This window comes from Carassius auratus, unplaced genomic scaffold (genome assembly GCF_003368295.1).
Source record: "Carassius auratus strain Wakin unplaced genomic scaffold, ASM336829v1 scaf_tig00214713, whole genome shotgun sequence".
NCBI lineage: Eukaryota > Metazoa > Chordata > Actinopteri > Cypriniformes > Cyprinidae > Carassius > Carassius auratus.
This window is the reverse complement of record NW_020527777.1, coordinates 78,452-92,534: the sequence shown is the minus strand read 5'-3', so window position 1 is coordinate 92,534 and position 14,083 is coordinate 78,452. Positions and strand designations below refer to the sequence as shown.

Below are 14,083 nucleotides of genomic sequence, written 5' to 3'. Positions count from 1 at the left end.
CATCAGTTAAGAACCTTGGTGTGCTATTTGATCGCAATTCTTCCTTAGAAAGACACATTTCTAGCATTTGTAAGACTGCATTTTTCCATCTCAAAGATATATCTAAATTACAGCCTATGCTCTCAATGTCAAATGCAGGAATGTTAATCCATGCATTTATGACCTCAAGGTTAGATTATTGTAATGCTTTATTGGGTGGTTGTTCTGCACGCTTAGGAAACAAATTACAGCTAGTCCAAAAGTTCTTACTAGAACCAGGAAGTATGACCATATTAGCCCGGTCCTGTCAACACTGCACTAGCTCCTTATCAAACATCATATAGATTTTAAAATATTGCTTACTACTTATAAAACCCTGAATGGTTTAGCACCTCAGTATTTGAAAGAGCTCTTTTTACATTATAGTCCTCTAAGTCCGCTACATTCTCAAAACTCAGGTAATTTGATAATACCTAGAGCAGTGATCCTCAAATCTGGCTCGCGAGATCCAATTTCCTGCGAAGTTTAGCTCTAACCCTAATCAAACACGCATGAGTTTGCTAATCAGTGTCTTCAGGATCATTAGAAAATCACAGGCAGGTGTATTTAAATAGAGTCGGAGCTAAACTCTGCAGGAAACTGGATCTCACGAGCCAGATTTGAGGATCACTGACCTAGAGTATCAAAATCAACTGCGGGCGGCAGATCATTTTCCTATTTGGCGCCTAAACTCTGGAATAACCTACCTGAAATTGTTCGGGAGGCAGACACACTCTTGCAGTATAAATCTAGATTAAAAACCCATCTCTTTAACCTGGCTTACACATAACTTACTATGCTTTTAATATCCAAATCCGTTAAAGGATTTTAGGCTGCATTAACTAGGTAAAACGGAACCGGGAACACTTCCCATAGTACTTGCTACATCATTAGAAGAATGTCATCTACGCTAATATTAGTCTATTTCTCTCTTATTCCGAGGTCACCGTAGCCACCAGATCCAGTCTGTATCCAGATCAGAGAGTCACAGCAGTCACCCGGATCCAGTATGTATCCAGACCAGATGGTGGATCAGCACCTAGAAAGGACCTCTACATCCCTGATAGAAAGCGGAGACCAGGACAACTAGAGCCCCAGATACAGATCCCCTGTAAAGACCTTGTCTCAGATGACCACCAGGACAAGACCACAGGAAACAGATGATTCTGCACAATATGACTTTGCATCAGCCTGGAATTGAACTACTGGTTTCGTCTGGTCACAGGAGAACTGGCCCCCCAACTGAGCCTGGTTTCTTCCAAGGTTTTTTTCTCCATTCTGTCACCGATGGAGTTTTGGTTCCTTGCCGCTGTCGCCTCTGGCTTGCTTAGTTGGGTTCACTTCATCTATAGCGATATCGTTGACTTGATTGCAAATAAATGCACAGACACTATTTCAACTGAACAGAGATGACATCACTGAATTCAATGATGAACTGCCTTTAACTGTCATTTTGCATTATTGACACACTGTTTTCCTAATAAATGTTGTTCAGTTGCTTTGACGCAATGTATTTTGTTTAAAGCACTATATAAATAAATGTGACTTGACTTGACTAGAGCTGAAGTTCCTGTCTCTCAAGACAGTGCTCCTGGTCGCGTTCACTTCCATCAAGAGGGTCAGGGATTTCCAAGCATTTTCGGTAAGTGAAGAGTGCCTTGTGTTCAGGCCGACCCACTCTCACGTTGTCCTTAGACCCTGGCCTGCATGCATGCCCAAGGTTCCCGCCACTCCCTTCCAAGACCAGGTGGTGAACTTGGCAGATCCAGCCTTGATGTTGCTGTTTCCCGTAAGAGTGCATCGCATATATGTGGACTGCAGCCAAAACATCAGAAGCTCTGAGCAGGTCGTGGTCTGCTTTGGAGGTCAGCAGAAAGGGAAGGCTGTCTCCAAGCAGAGGTTGGCCCACTGAATATTGAATGCCATCGCCTTGGCGTACCATTTCCAAGGCGAGCCGTGCCCCCTGGAGGTGAGGGCTCACTCTAAACAGATTGTGGCCTCCTCCTATGCGCTGGTGGACAGCGCCTCTCTGGCAGGCATCTGTTGAGCTCTGGCTGGATGACACCTAACACTTTTGAGAGGTTTTACAACCTTTGTGTAGAGCCGGTTTCTTCCCGTGTGTTGGGTAACAGGTAATTGGCAGGAAGGACTAGCTCGGTGTCATGCTTGCTGCGCAATTCCCCCTCACATGGGTATACGAGCGCCTTTCTTCTCCCATTAGAGTTCCCTGGTTAACATACCCTGGTCGATCATCCTCCAGCACCCTCGGCGGTCAGACTTGGCAGAGCAGTCTGGCGATGGGCCCAGTACTGGTGTTAGAATGCAAGGTCAGCCCCTGTACTGGGCTAGGTGTCCATGTGGATTGATTCCCTTTGGGTAATCATATATGGGTATTCTTCCATGGTAAGGTTTCTGTCTTGGTAAACCCATGTCTTCCCTTGACAGACCCACTCTGTCAGTATCTTCTGACAGCTCTTACATCCCTACTCTAAGGTAGGACCTGACTCAGAGACCCATTCCATATGTAGCACTGAAATACTAGCCAAAAATACTTATCTAATTTTGGAAGGTTACGACCTTAAACGTAGCTTTTGTGACATGCCTTGTCGCCAATTGCAGTGCTACAGGGTTCCCAGACAGCAATATAGTGTTGGCCCAGATCCGGCCCACATCTGGCCCGTGTGAAATCCATGCGGGCCAGATATGGGCCGGATCTGGGCCGAAACTGCTTGCTGTCTGGGTTGTGATGGTGTTCAGGTTCTGGTGTTTTCCATAGGACCCCAGATGTCATTCGACATAACTCGTAGTGACTGACAGATAGGGAACATCTCAGTTATGTACGTAACCCTCATTCCCTGATGGAGGGAACAGAAACGTTGCCACAACCTTAAACCATTCGCTGTTGCCAGGACACGTCCTTGGCTCCTCAGCATTAAACCTGAATGAGCGGATGCACCTGTCACCTATTTATACCCGTAGGCACAGGGAGTGGCTCAGCATGCAAAATCCACTAGCCAATTTTCATTGGCATTTTTTTCTTAAAACTCAGAGATGATTGGACTCCCAAGTGAGACCCCATATGTCGTTCGACATAACGTCTCCATTCCCTCCATCAGGGAATGACAGTTACGTACATGACCGAGACGGTTTCACTGGATTGCACTGCATAAGTATTGTTGGTTTCACTGTAGTTTTGCAGAATTCCATTCACAATGAATCTGGTTATCATGTAAAGTGTGTCACATGTTAGGCACTTGCTCCTGCTTCAGCCATTTCACAGCATGTCAAAAATCTTTTCAACAAGCTGAAAAAATGGAATCCATTGCTCTTTTATCCATTTCTTTCAAAACACTTGAAAGTGTATTACCTTCTATAATGCCCCCATCTATTAGAGGACACATCCCCTGTGCACTTAAAACAGTTAGCCGTTTGTCTCAACCTACATGAAATAACAGATGTCAAGATCTGTAACTAAAATGTTGTTTAGGAAATGTGTCCTGTCCAGAAGTGGCAGGACCTCTTTACACCCTCTGCCTGAAACTGCTTTGGGTGTGTCGGAAATGTAACAGAACTTAGCATCATCAGTTACAGTTCCACAGGCCTGATGAGCAGCTATTTCATCAGGAAGAGTCAGTCTTCAGTTATTTGAGTTTATCTGTTTAGTAACTCACCAGATCCTTTTATCTGTTATTGTGCAAGTGTTTAGGGACCTTTTAAGCTTTTTTCACTATATTTCTAGGATAGCTTTGCATGATCTAAGCTCAGAACCATTTCCACAATCCTGTTAAGTGAGGGATGGCCCACTCATGTCCCAGAAATTACTGATTATGACAGGCTAAGCATACTCAGGGAGCAGTTGATAACATCACTGGCATGATAGGATAGAAGCAGGCAGACAACAAATGCGGAATGCTTCTAAAGAGAACTCTCGATTCTATTATTGACTTTTCTGACAAATTACATATTACACATGTATGTATATATATATATATATATATATATATATTGTTTTTTTCTTTTTTTTTTCTTTTTTTTATATATATATATATAGGTGGTGTCTGATGCTGCAGGACAAGGCATCACCATCACAGGAGACAAAACCTTCAACAGCTGGAATTGGCCAAATGCTGTCATCTTTGCAGCAACAGTTATTACAACTATAGGTAAGGATCTAGTCTATATACCCAGCATGAAAATCTAGTGAATCTGTTTCACTTTGAGAAAAAAAATTCTAAGTAATAATCATTGATTTGCTTAATTAAAAAATAATCAGAAAATGTTGATTAAGGGACTTCATGATTAATTGAATGCGAATTACATGCATATCTTTCAGTGAAGTAACTTATAACTTAATTAATCAAAAGCCTATCAGCGAATCTTCTACATGTTTTACACTAAACAATACTTTTGATATACATTTTTTTTTTTTTTGAGTTTACACTGAAAAAATGTGCCATGTATGTGGACATAAGCTATATGCATAGTTGTGAAAGCTGACAGTGAACAATAAATAAAGTTATTGTATATCCAAAAAAAAAAAAGTTTGCTCGCAATCTGCCCATGTTCTACTAACTAGCCCGCCCACAAAAGTAAAATGTCTGTATGGTTAACATCATGTTGAGAAGACACTGTATCCTATGCTGTGAGATTAATTTTTTTTTTTATCACATCTTATAACTACCACAAACTTGTTAACACTTGATTTACCACTGAGACATACTGTTCGAGTCCTTGCGAATCAGTCTCTTGTCGACCAGCAACTTCAGCAATTTCGTCATCAGACACCAGCTGTAATTGGTGAGGTACAATCAATACCATTTTTTCTATGTATTGACAAGTCTTCAAGCTTGTTATTCCGTCATGGCGATGTTTGCTTCGACACTCTGTGATGATTTTCATGTGGGGTGCCAGCCTAGTGTATATATATATATATATATATATATATATATATATACATATATATATATATATATATATATATATATACATATATATATATATATATATATATATATATATATATATATATATATATATATATATATATATATATACATTTAAATGATTCCTTTCATATCCTGTGTATTATCAAACAATACTCTAAATTCAAACATATCATAAGTACAACCATTCCAATCATATATATATATTTCACATTTAGCAATGTAATTTGCATTCATGTATTGTCTATACCTTGAATCCACAAATAGGTTTATAAATGTCCGCTGACCAATGGCAGCATGGTAGAGCCATAAGAGCCTATGTTGAGCTAGCCTGCCAAAAGGGGCGGGCATCCCCAGACCACTAAGAAGAGCTTGTAACGAATACATAAAGTATCCCAGACCAGTCGGGGATGTTGCTACATCAGTCATCTTGTTAACCTCCCACAGTTCAGGTGCCAAGGGGTGAGAGCATATAGGGGATGAAGCTAACACCAGGGACCAGACGCAGTCAGGATCCTAGGCTAAACAACAAGCAAACGTCAACCATGACGGTGGGCTTATGCTGACAGGACCTGCATTATTAGCGCAGAAACAGTCAGGTTTTAGAACCTGACAAATGTGGACCGTGAGGCCCATCTATCCGCTGCACAGATTTCTGTGATAGATACTCCACTAGACCATGCCCACGAGGAGGCCAATCAAATGTATGGTCCTGACAGTGCAGAGTAAGTTTAACTCCTGATCATCCTGAGAAGGAGGAAGTGCGGAGAGAACAACAATCTAGTCTCTGTACGGAGTGGAGAGAACCCTTGGGACATACCAATGCCTTGGCTTCAGGATGGCCATGGAGTCGCCAGGCCCGAACTCAAGACAAGAGGGGCTCATTGAGAGCACCTGTAAGTCTCCTACTCGCTTAACTGATGCTAACGCCACTAGCAGAGTAGTTTTCAGTGACAGAGAACGCAAGTCGGCAATCTGAAGTGGTTCAAACACATAAAACAGATGAGGCCCCTAAGAACGAGGAGGGTTCAGCCTTCTGGACCCCTTCAGAAATAAACTGAACGGACTGCCCAGTTATGGGAGCACAAAAATCTGTGATAGCCGCAACATAGACTTTAAGGGTAGAGGGAGCATGGCCCCTATCCATTAAGTCTTGGAGGAAGGAAAATATCTGAGATTTGTCAAAAGTGAACGGGTCTTCATCCTGGGCTGTGCACCAGGTGGTGAAAACTGACCATTTAAGGCTATAGAGGTGCTTGTGGATGGAGCTCTATCCTGTAATATATGGTATTCATGATGCTCTCTAAGATGTCTACCGACTTCCGTCGAGAGGCCATACATGGAGGAGGAGACTGGGTCAGTTGTGGGCCAAAGCATCCTTGACTTTTAAAAAATAGATTGGGTAATGAGAATTGTCTTCGGAGGTGAAGAGGTCAATCTCTGCCCTCCCAAAGACGTCCCAAATTCCTTGAACAGTCTGGGGGTGGAGCCTCCATTCCTCTGAGACGAGGTTGCTCGTTGCCCTCAACGAAAACAGGTGATGCTAGACCCAGCCTGTCTTGGAAGCATCTTTGAAGATGACTTTTCATCTGCCAACTATCCCCACCACCATCCCCTGCTCGTACCAGCCAAGGTTCGTCCAAAAGACCAGGGTTGAACTGCACGGCAGGCTCACCTTGATCACGTGGCACCCATGCTGCCAGACATGTATGTAGAGCAGGCCCAGCTGGAGAGCTGGCGATGTTGAGCTCATGAGATCAAGCATCTTTTGAAACCTCTTGAGCAGCATAGCCATTCTGGGTGTAAAGGTTTGCTGAATAGCCAGAGTGTACTCTGGCAAGACTGCAGCCCTCATACAGGTTGAGTCGATAATTGTCACCAGAAATGTGATACGCTGGCTTAGGAAAACAAGCTCTTGGGAAAATTCATTGAATATATGAATTTTAACGGGTATAAATTCATCCGACAGAGCAAAAACGAGATATTCTTCTAGGTAATTCAGTATGCAAACTCCCATCTGTCTCATAGGATCTATGCACTTCGTAAAAGTATGGGGAGCCAGAGAAAGCCCGAACAGAGGGACTGTGTATTGAAATGCCACTCCCTCAAATCTTTCAAATCCAGGGAAGAGAACCAGTCCCTTGGGCGTATTTGCATGAGGATCTGCTTCAATGTGATCATTCTGAATGAGATTCTGAATTTTTTTAGACTGTAATGAGAGAAATAGATTTACTAAAAATGGTTTATATCTGCAGGTTATGGAAATATTGCTCCCAAAACACCTTCAGGGAGGGTTTTCTGTATCTTTTATGGTCTTTTTGGAGTGCCGCTGTGTTTCACATGGATCAGTGAACTTGGAAAGTTTTTTGGTGGAAGAGCTAAACACCTTGGGCATTATCTTACTAAGAAAGGGGTAACATTGGTGAGGAATAAACACAATTAACCATTATATCTGAAATCTGAATATCACTATAATAACATCTATGAAACTGCATTTTTCTGTTTTTCTTTTATAAGGTTGTTAATTGTGTGTGTGTGTGTGTGTGTGTGTGTGTGTGTGTGTGTGTGTGTGTGTGTGTGTGTGTGTGTGTGTGTGTGTGTGTGTTTTCTTCTTAAAGCGAAAAACACAGTTCACCTGCACAGCTGTCTTCCTGTCATGGGGTGTGTTGGTGCATTTAGTGATTCCTCCATTTGTATTCATGTCTCAAGAGGGCTGGACCTATATTGAGGGCTTGTATTTCTCATTTGTCACTTTGACAACTATTGGATTTGGTGATCTTGTAGCAGGTGGGTGTCTGTGATGTTAAAACTGCTTATTATGATAAATCCCCTGAGAAAATGTTTCTACACTTATGTTGACTTGACAAAGCCAAAATACTTATCTAATTTGGAAGCTTATTGTGGCAGGCAAGGGGCATTACTGCTGTTTTCTCATGCGGTTATGTATTTTCTTGTGAAGCATAATCTATTATTTTCTAATACAATAATAATAACATAAATTCTACTTAAAACAATTTATTATTAGTAGTATTATTTTAAAAACATGCAACTGTTCAGACAATCAGACAAAGGACCAGTGGAAAAACACCAAACTTAAGTAATAAGCCGCGTTTCCACCGCAGGAACTTTACCCAGGAACTAGGGACTTTGGCCTGGTACTTGGTGTGTTTCCACCGCAGTAACCAGGAACTAAATAAAGTTCCGGGTAAAAAAATGCCCCTCAGAAAGTCCCTATAGAAACGTAATTGGGACAATTGAAACAGGTGTGGAGCTAATTAATTAAAAACCATGGAAACAAACAAGACAGGAGAAAGGAAACACAGAAAACTAAACCAAAACAGATCATACATGTGATAGTTTCCCCCTCCCAGAACTGTGCATCCTCTCACCTAGAAAAATAGTCCAACAGAGAAGGGTGGGGGTTCAGGAGGCGGGCATGGAGCAGGCAATAGGAAATGGGCATAGTTCATAGAGCGGAGTAGATGTAGGGAGGTGCCAAGGAGGAGCCTAGAGCAGGAGGATCCAGATGTAGGTCCAGAGGCCAGCCAGGACAAAAAGGTGGCAGTGCTCCAGAAGACTGCGGTGGAGCTGGAGGGACTGAGAATGGAGGTGGAGCCCTGAGGTGGTGTATGGTGGAGGGTGGACAACTGACCGAGGTGGAGCTGGAGGGATGAGCTAGCCCAGTGGAGCTGGTAGGATGATGGGCCATGATGGAGATAAGGGAGCTATGAGTCAAGGCGGAGCCAATGGATTGAAGGACTGAGGTGGAGTCCAGGACTTGAAGGCTGGAAGCAGAGACAGGGTATCCTCATGCCAAGGCAGAGCTGAAGACTGGAAGTCCCAAGGCAGATCAGAGCGCCCAGATGACGCTGACTGTGGGTGAGCTGAGGGGCTGACAGGTATCAGCGGAGATGGAGCTAAGGAACTCCAATCTCCAGCAATATTCCCACAACCCACAGTGTTGCCGGCTCACATTCCTGTTCAGTCACACTCTTGATTCTTAGCTTCCGGGACGATGATTGGCTCTGTCACTTTAAATGGCACTTGCTAATTAATTACAGCAGGCATGAGCTCTGCGGCTGCAGTTGTAGCTGTGGCTGCAGTGGGCTCTGGCATTTGCTCCATGCAGTGTGATGACGGCTGGCTGGACTCTGAATCGGGAGTGAGGCTGGAGATATCCTCCTGTGCAGGGAAGATGGTTAATGGAGATCCACAGCACCCACTCCATGAAAGCGGCAAAATCTTCCTCTTTGGGACTGTTCACTGGCAGGCGTGCCTTACACCGCTCGCCCAGGCTGGTGCTGTAGAAAACAGAGAGTGAGCGGTCCAGGAAGTGGGTAAGGCACGACAGATCGAGAAGAAGTCCCTAGTATGTTCCTCCATTGAATGGTCCAAATTCTCCAGGCACAAGAGTTGTACGCCTGTTAAATCTATTGCGGAAGGATAGAAAAAAATATAATTAAAGATAAACACAGCCAAAAATACTCAGTTTGAGGCTCTGCTATTCTGTCATGGATACTGTGCTCTAAGGAGACACACGACGCAGGATTAGTCAAATAACAGTAATTTAATTATAATCCACAAAGCAAACAAGGTATCGAGGTGGGTTACCACAACATGAAGATCAAAATAATAGCACACAAAAGACCAGTGGAAAAACACAGAACTTTAATACTAGAAACTTAATTGGGAGAACTGAAATAGGTGTGGAGCTAATTCATTAAAAACCATTTAAACAAACAAGGCAGGTGAAAGGAAACACAGAAACCTAAACCAAAACAGATCATACACGTGACAGCAAAATATTATGTATTAATAGTACATAATTTGTAATTGTGTGAATTAAAGTAGCAACATGTTAAAACATGCTATCAATGGGTAGAACATGTTAAAGTCACCATAAAATCAAAATTGACTTTCAAATCAAATTATTTTTCAAATAAAATCTAAGCAGAAACGTTTACCTGACCACAACAGAGAAAACAGCGGATGGTTCAGATGGCAGGGGTCCTTCATTATCTTCCTGCCCTTGGTTTTATTTGTAAAAAAAAAAAAAAAAAAAATTATATATATATATATATATATATATATATGGAAGTGGAAGTGGAAAAAGTGGAACAGGTTTGTGTGCTGAGGGGCACCTGGGGACTGAGGCAGTGCCAGATAAGGACCCAGTGCAGAACCAGTGGCCACCACAGCAGCATATGTGGAGGGGCCATCTTAGAAAAGGCGGACTGCACTGCCTCGGGAGACTGGAGAGCGATCTATGCCACAGTGCCACCTCAGGGGAACTGTGAGTGGACACCGCTGCCTCGGGAGAACTGCGATAGGACACCGCCGCCTCAGGAGAACTCTGAGCAAACACTGCTGTCTCGGGGGAGCTCTGAGCAGACATTCCCACCTCGGAGGAGCTCTGAGCGGACACCGTCGCCTCGAGGGAACTGTGAGTGGACATCTCCACCTCGGGGGAAATGCAAGCAGACACTGCTGCCTCAGGGGAACTGTGAGTGGACAGGGGGATCCTGAATGGGCACCGCTGCCTCAGCTCACAAAAATAAACAAAAAACACAACTGAAACCACCCCGAATGGGAAAAATACAAAGTTACATAAACTGAGCACAGAGCAGACAGATATCAAAGGCACGAACCAATACACATGTGAGACAAACAAGCCCAGAACAGAAAACACAGGGAGCTTTAAAAGGAAGAGGCAATCAGGTAATAGCTGGGACAAATGAATCAATGTATAATGTAATGTTATAACAGGTGAGTAGAGTTTGGGGAATGGAGTCCGGAAGTAAGGGAGATTGGTGACCTCTGTTGGTGAAAGGGAGAAACACAGCGCCCGGACCCCTGACATAAGATTCAAGATTCAAGATTCAAGATGTTTATTCGTCACATACAAAATTATATATAGAATATATAACCAGCAGTGAAATGTGAGTCAGGTTCGCTCCATGGACAGTGCAATTATTAAAGAAAACAACACGGATGAAAATATACATAAATATAGCTATGTAAGAATTAAATAAAAGTAAACAATAAAAATATAAGAATAAAATATAAAAAAGATATATATTGTAGAATTAAATATAGAACGCAAAATAATGTGCATGAATGTAAACTGTAGTCTTAAATATTAAGATGTACAGGGATGTACAATGTGCATATATGCATTTTACTGTATTCTTAAATATTAAGATACACAGGAATGTACAAGAAAAATGTTTTAAACATGTTAGCAACAATGTTAAATTATTATCTATGCCTACCTTGCTAGCTGCCTGATTTTCTTACTGCATTTATATAACCATCAAACTTTACATTTTTTTTTCAAAAAGATTTAAAGCTTTACTTATCTATGATACACACAGACAGCCGTATTAAACTCAACAATGCTCTAGTCACTTTTGGGAAATCCAGTGTTCTGTAAAGAATAGAGGCATATTAGAGTTAATCATAAATGTATAAATTGTAAATTTTTGACAGATTGATATACATTAGCTAACTATTTTCTTTTTGTCTGTTTTGTTTAGGTGTTGACCCCTATGCTGACTACCCTACTCTGTATCGGTACTTTGTAGAGGTGTGGATTTATCTTGGTCTGGCATGGCTGTCTTTGTTTTTCAATTGGAAGGTGCGTATGGTTGTGGAGGCTCACAAAGCTCTAAAGAAACGCCGTAAAAGGCGTAAACTTTCAATGGATGAGTTACAGCGCCTCAAGGCAAGTCACAAGACCCTAAATCTGCCACCAACTCCCAATGATGTCAACATTTTTAGCTTCCTTTCCAAGAAAAAAGAAGATTACAATGACTTAATCAGGCAGATAGGTGTTGAGAAGGAAGAAGATCAATGTGTCGGCTTCATCAATAAAGCACCAAACCGCTCAAAGAGCTGCAATCATAGTCTTTTCGTTAATAGAAATTCCATTCTCAGTTTAGACCACTCACCTCGACAGAAACGCCACTGTAGTTTCAGTGATAGAGTTAATGTAGCTCTCTCTAAATCCAAGAGTTATCTTCTTAGCCAAGAGGAATGTCTTCTCATGAATGAAATGTATGGGGAAGGAGAGACAGACACTGACCTAGACTGTATAAGAAAGTACGAGAATAAGTTGGACAAGGAGCCAGGAGAGAAACACAAAGGTTTAGAACATGAAGGATGCAGCGATGGCCGAATCGCATGGGACTCCAAATGTTACCAAACCCTCATGTTTCCCAATGCCAACATTACCTCTATTGATGAAGAGAATTTGATAAACAGCAACCTGGAGAATGATGATAATGACTTTAAGACTAAGTTTTCAACTGCTGATGAGATTGATTTCAAAGAGGAACAGGGCTCGGAATCTGAGACCTCTATATTTACCACAGATGGGTCGGACCATGGCCAATCCTATGAACAGCTGGTGGAGGAGTATTCCAACAAGGAAAACACGGACATTTGATTCTGTCTCCTTTCTTAATCCTCAGTCAAATTTGAGCTTTAGCAGTGTGACATCTCACATGGTCTTCTTGCATCATGCTACTGAATGCCTTTTGTGTGTAATGAATTGCACCCTGAGTCAGTTTCCTGTTGCAAATGTAATTGTATTTTATAAAAGTGCCCTCTTTTATTAGTCTTTTGGGTGTATTTCTTTTTAAATGAAAGTTGATTTAACTTACAAATGCATTCTAATTTGCTTCTGAATGTATTTTAATTTTTATTGGTTTGTACATCACATGAATACATTTTCTTCTAATTTAACCTTTCTTCTAATGAGCTTTAGTGTTGTCTTTTGTTCAATCATCCTCCAGTGTACTCTTGACCAAGTATTAGGCTCCTTGTTGTGACCCTGTGTTGTTGATCTGTGCTACAGATAGTTGCATGTTACATTTCTGTTAAACTTTTGGTGTGTCAGTTTCAGTCGTGTACAAGAGGGTTATTATGAGCTCAGACATTGAGAAAAATAGAGGCCCACACCCATTTACCTGATTACACTTTTTCAGTTTATTTTTTATTTTATTTTATTTTTTTATCTCTTAACTCTTATGAGAATGATGTGTTTTTAGGTAAACATTGGAAAATGGCCTGTTAACAGCTGCCACTGTTAATCTTCCTTGTATTCTTATGTAGCCTCTATTTAATTAACAATGAGCTAAATTTCATAAATGATTAAGACCAGAATTTGCATTACTGGGCAAGGTTAACTAACCTCATAGGTTAACCTGTCAAGTCATGGTTTTGTGCTTTGTTCACATTTCAAACTTTCATCCCATCCTTTCATAAAGAAAGCAAAAACATTTGACCTAAATGATGTGAAGGAAAGAGTGGTTTTGATAGTTTTCACATTGTGTTTGGATTTTGAATTTCCTGTACTTTGTCATGCTGTATTTCCATATGTATTTTAATTATTTTCTATTAGTGCTGTTTTACTCTATTCCAATTAATATTTTCAATTTGAAATAAAGAGTTACGTTTCCGGTCTTTTAATTTCTCATCCTTGACCAGTGGTTTCAGAAAGATATTTGGCCTTGTTCAAAGCAAAATTTCTTCTGAAGTAAATGTGAAATTATAGACATAGCTTATTTTGTCAAAATGTTAGTTTTGTATTTGAGATTAAATTTTACTATGTAAATGATTTAAATCTGTTTGTTTTGTGAAACTGCAGTATATTAACCTTAAAGTAGTAAAGTCTCATAAAGTCACATTTTGTTAGAAATGTCACATTTCAGTATACCATTTAAGCAGTAAGGACACTTAAAACATGTCTTTCTTGCATGATCAGCCACAGTCTCTTAGTTTTTATGGCATTGTGAAGTTACAAACATTTATTCGTTCCACGTCATTACATGCTCACAATTGTTCTGTGTAAATTCATTAAGACTTGATTTTGGTCATAAGGGCAGGATGTGAAAATAGTGACGTGTTTGTTTGAGTGATATAAGGATTCAATCACTGCCTTTTAATGCTGGAAATGTGCTAGGCTGACAGAATTTTTATCTTTTTTTATGATGAAAAAACTCAGATTTGAGCTCAGATTATTAGATTTTGCATACCAGTCTATTGCTACTAGAATTTTGTTCACATGTGCCCAGCTGAATAACATGAACTCCTTGTGACCTTACTATAATAAAAACTGA

At 41.0% G+C, this 14,083-nt stretch overlaps 1 protein-coding gene across 1 annotated transcript in view; it reads left to right on the top strand.

The window, feature by feature from the left end:
- Window positions 1-13,427, top strand: part of LOC113092642 (potassium channel subfamily K member 5) — a 52,226-nt gene extending 38,799 nt beyond the window's left edge. Inside the window, exons 2-5 of the mRNA XM_026258308.1 lie at window positions 4,070-4,181; window positions 7,217-7,383; window positions 7,580-7,748; window positions 11,498-13,427. Of these exons, the coding sequence (XP_026114093.1) occupies window positions 4,070-4,181; window positions 7,217-7,383; window positions 7,580-7,748; window positions 11,498-12,408 (1,359 nt within the window). The 3' untranslated portion in view covers window positions 12,409-13,427. The remainder of the gene's footprint in view (window positions 1-4,069; window positions 4,182-7,216; window positions 7,384-7,579; window positions 7,749-11,497) is intronic.
- Window positions 13,428-14,083: the final 656 nt, after the last annotated feature.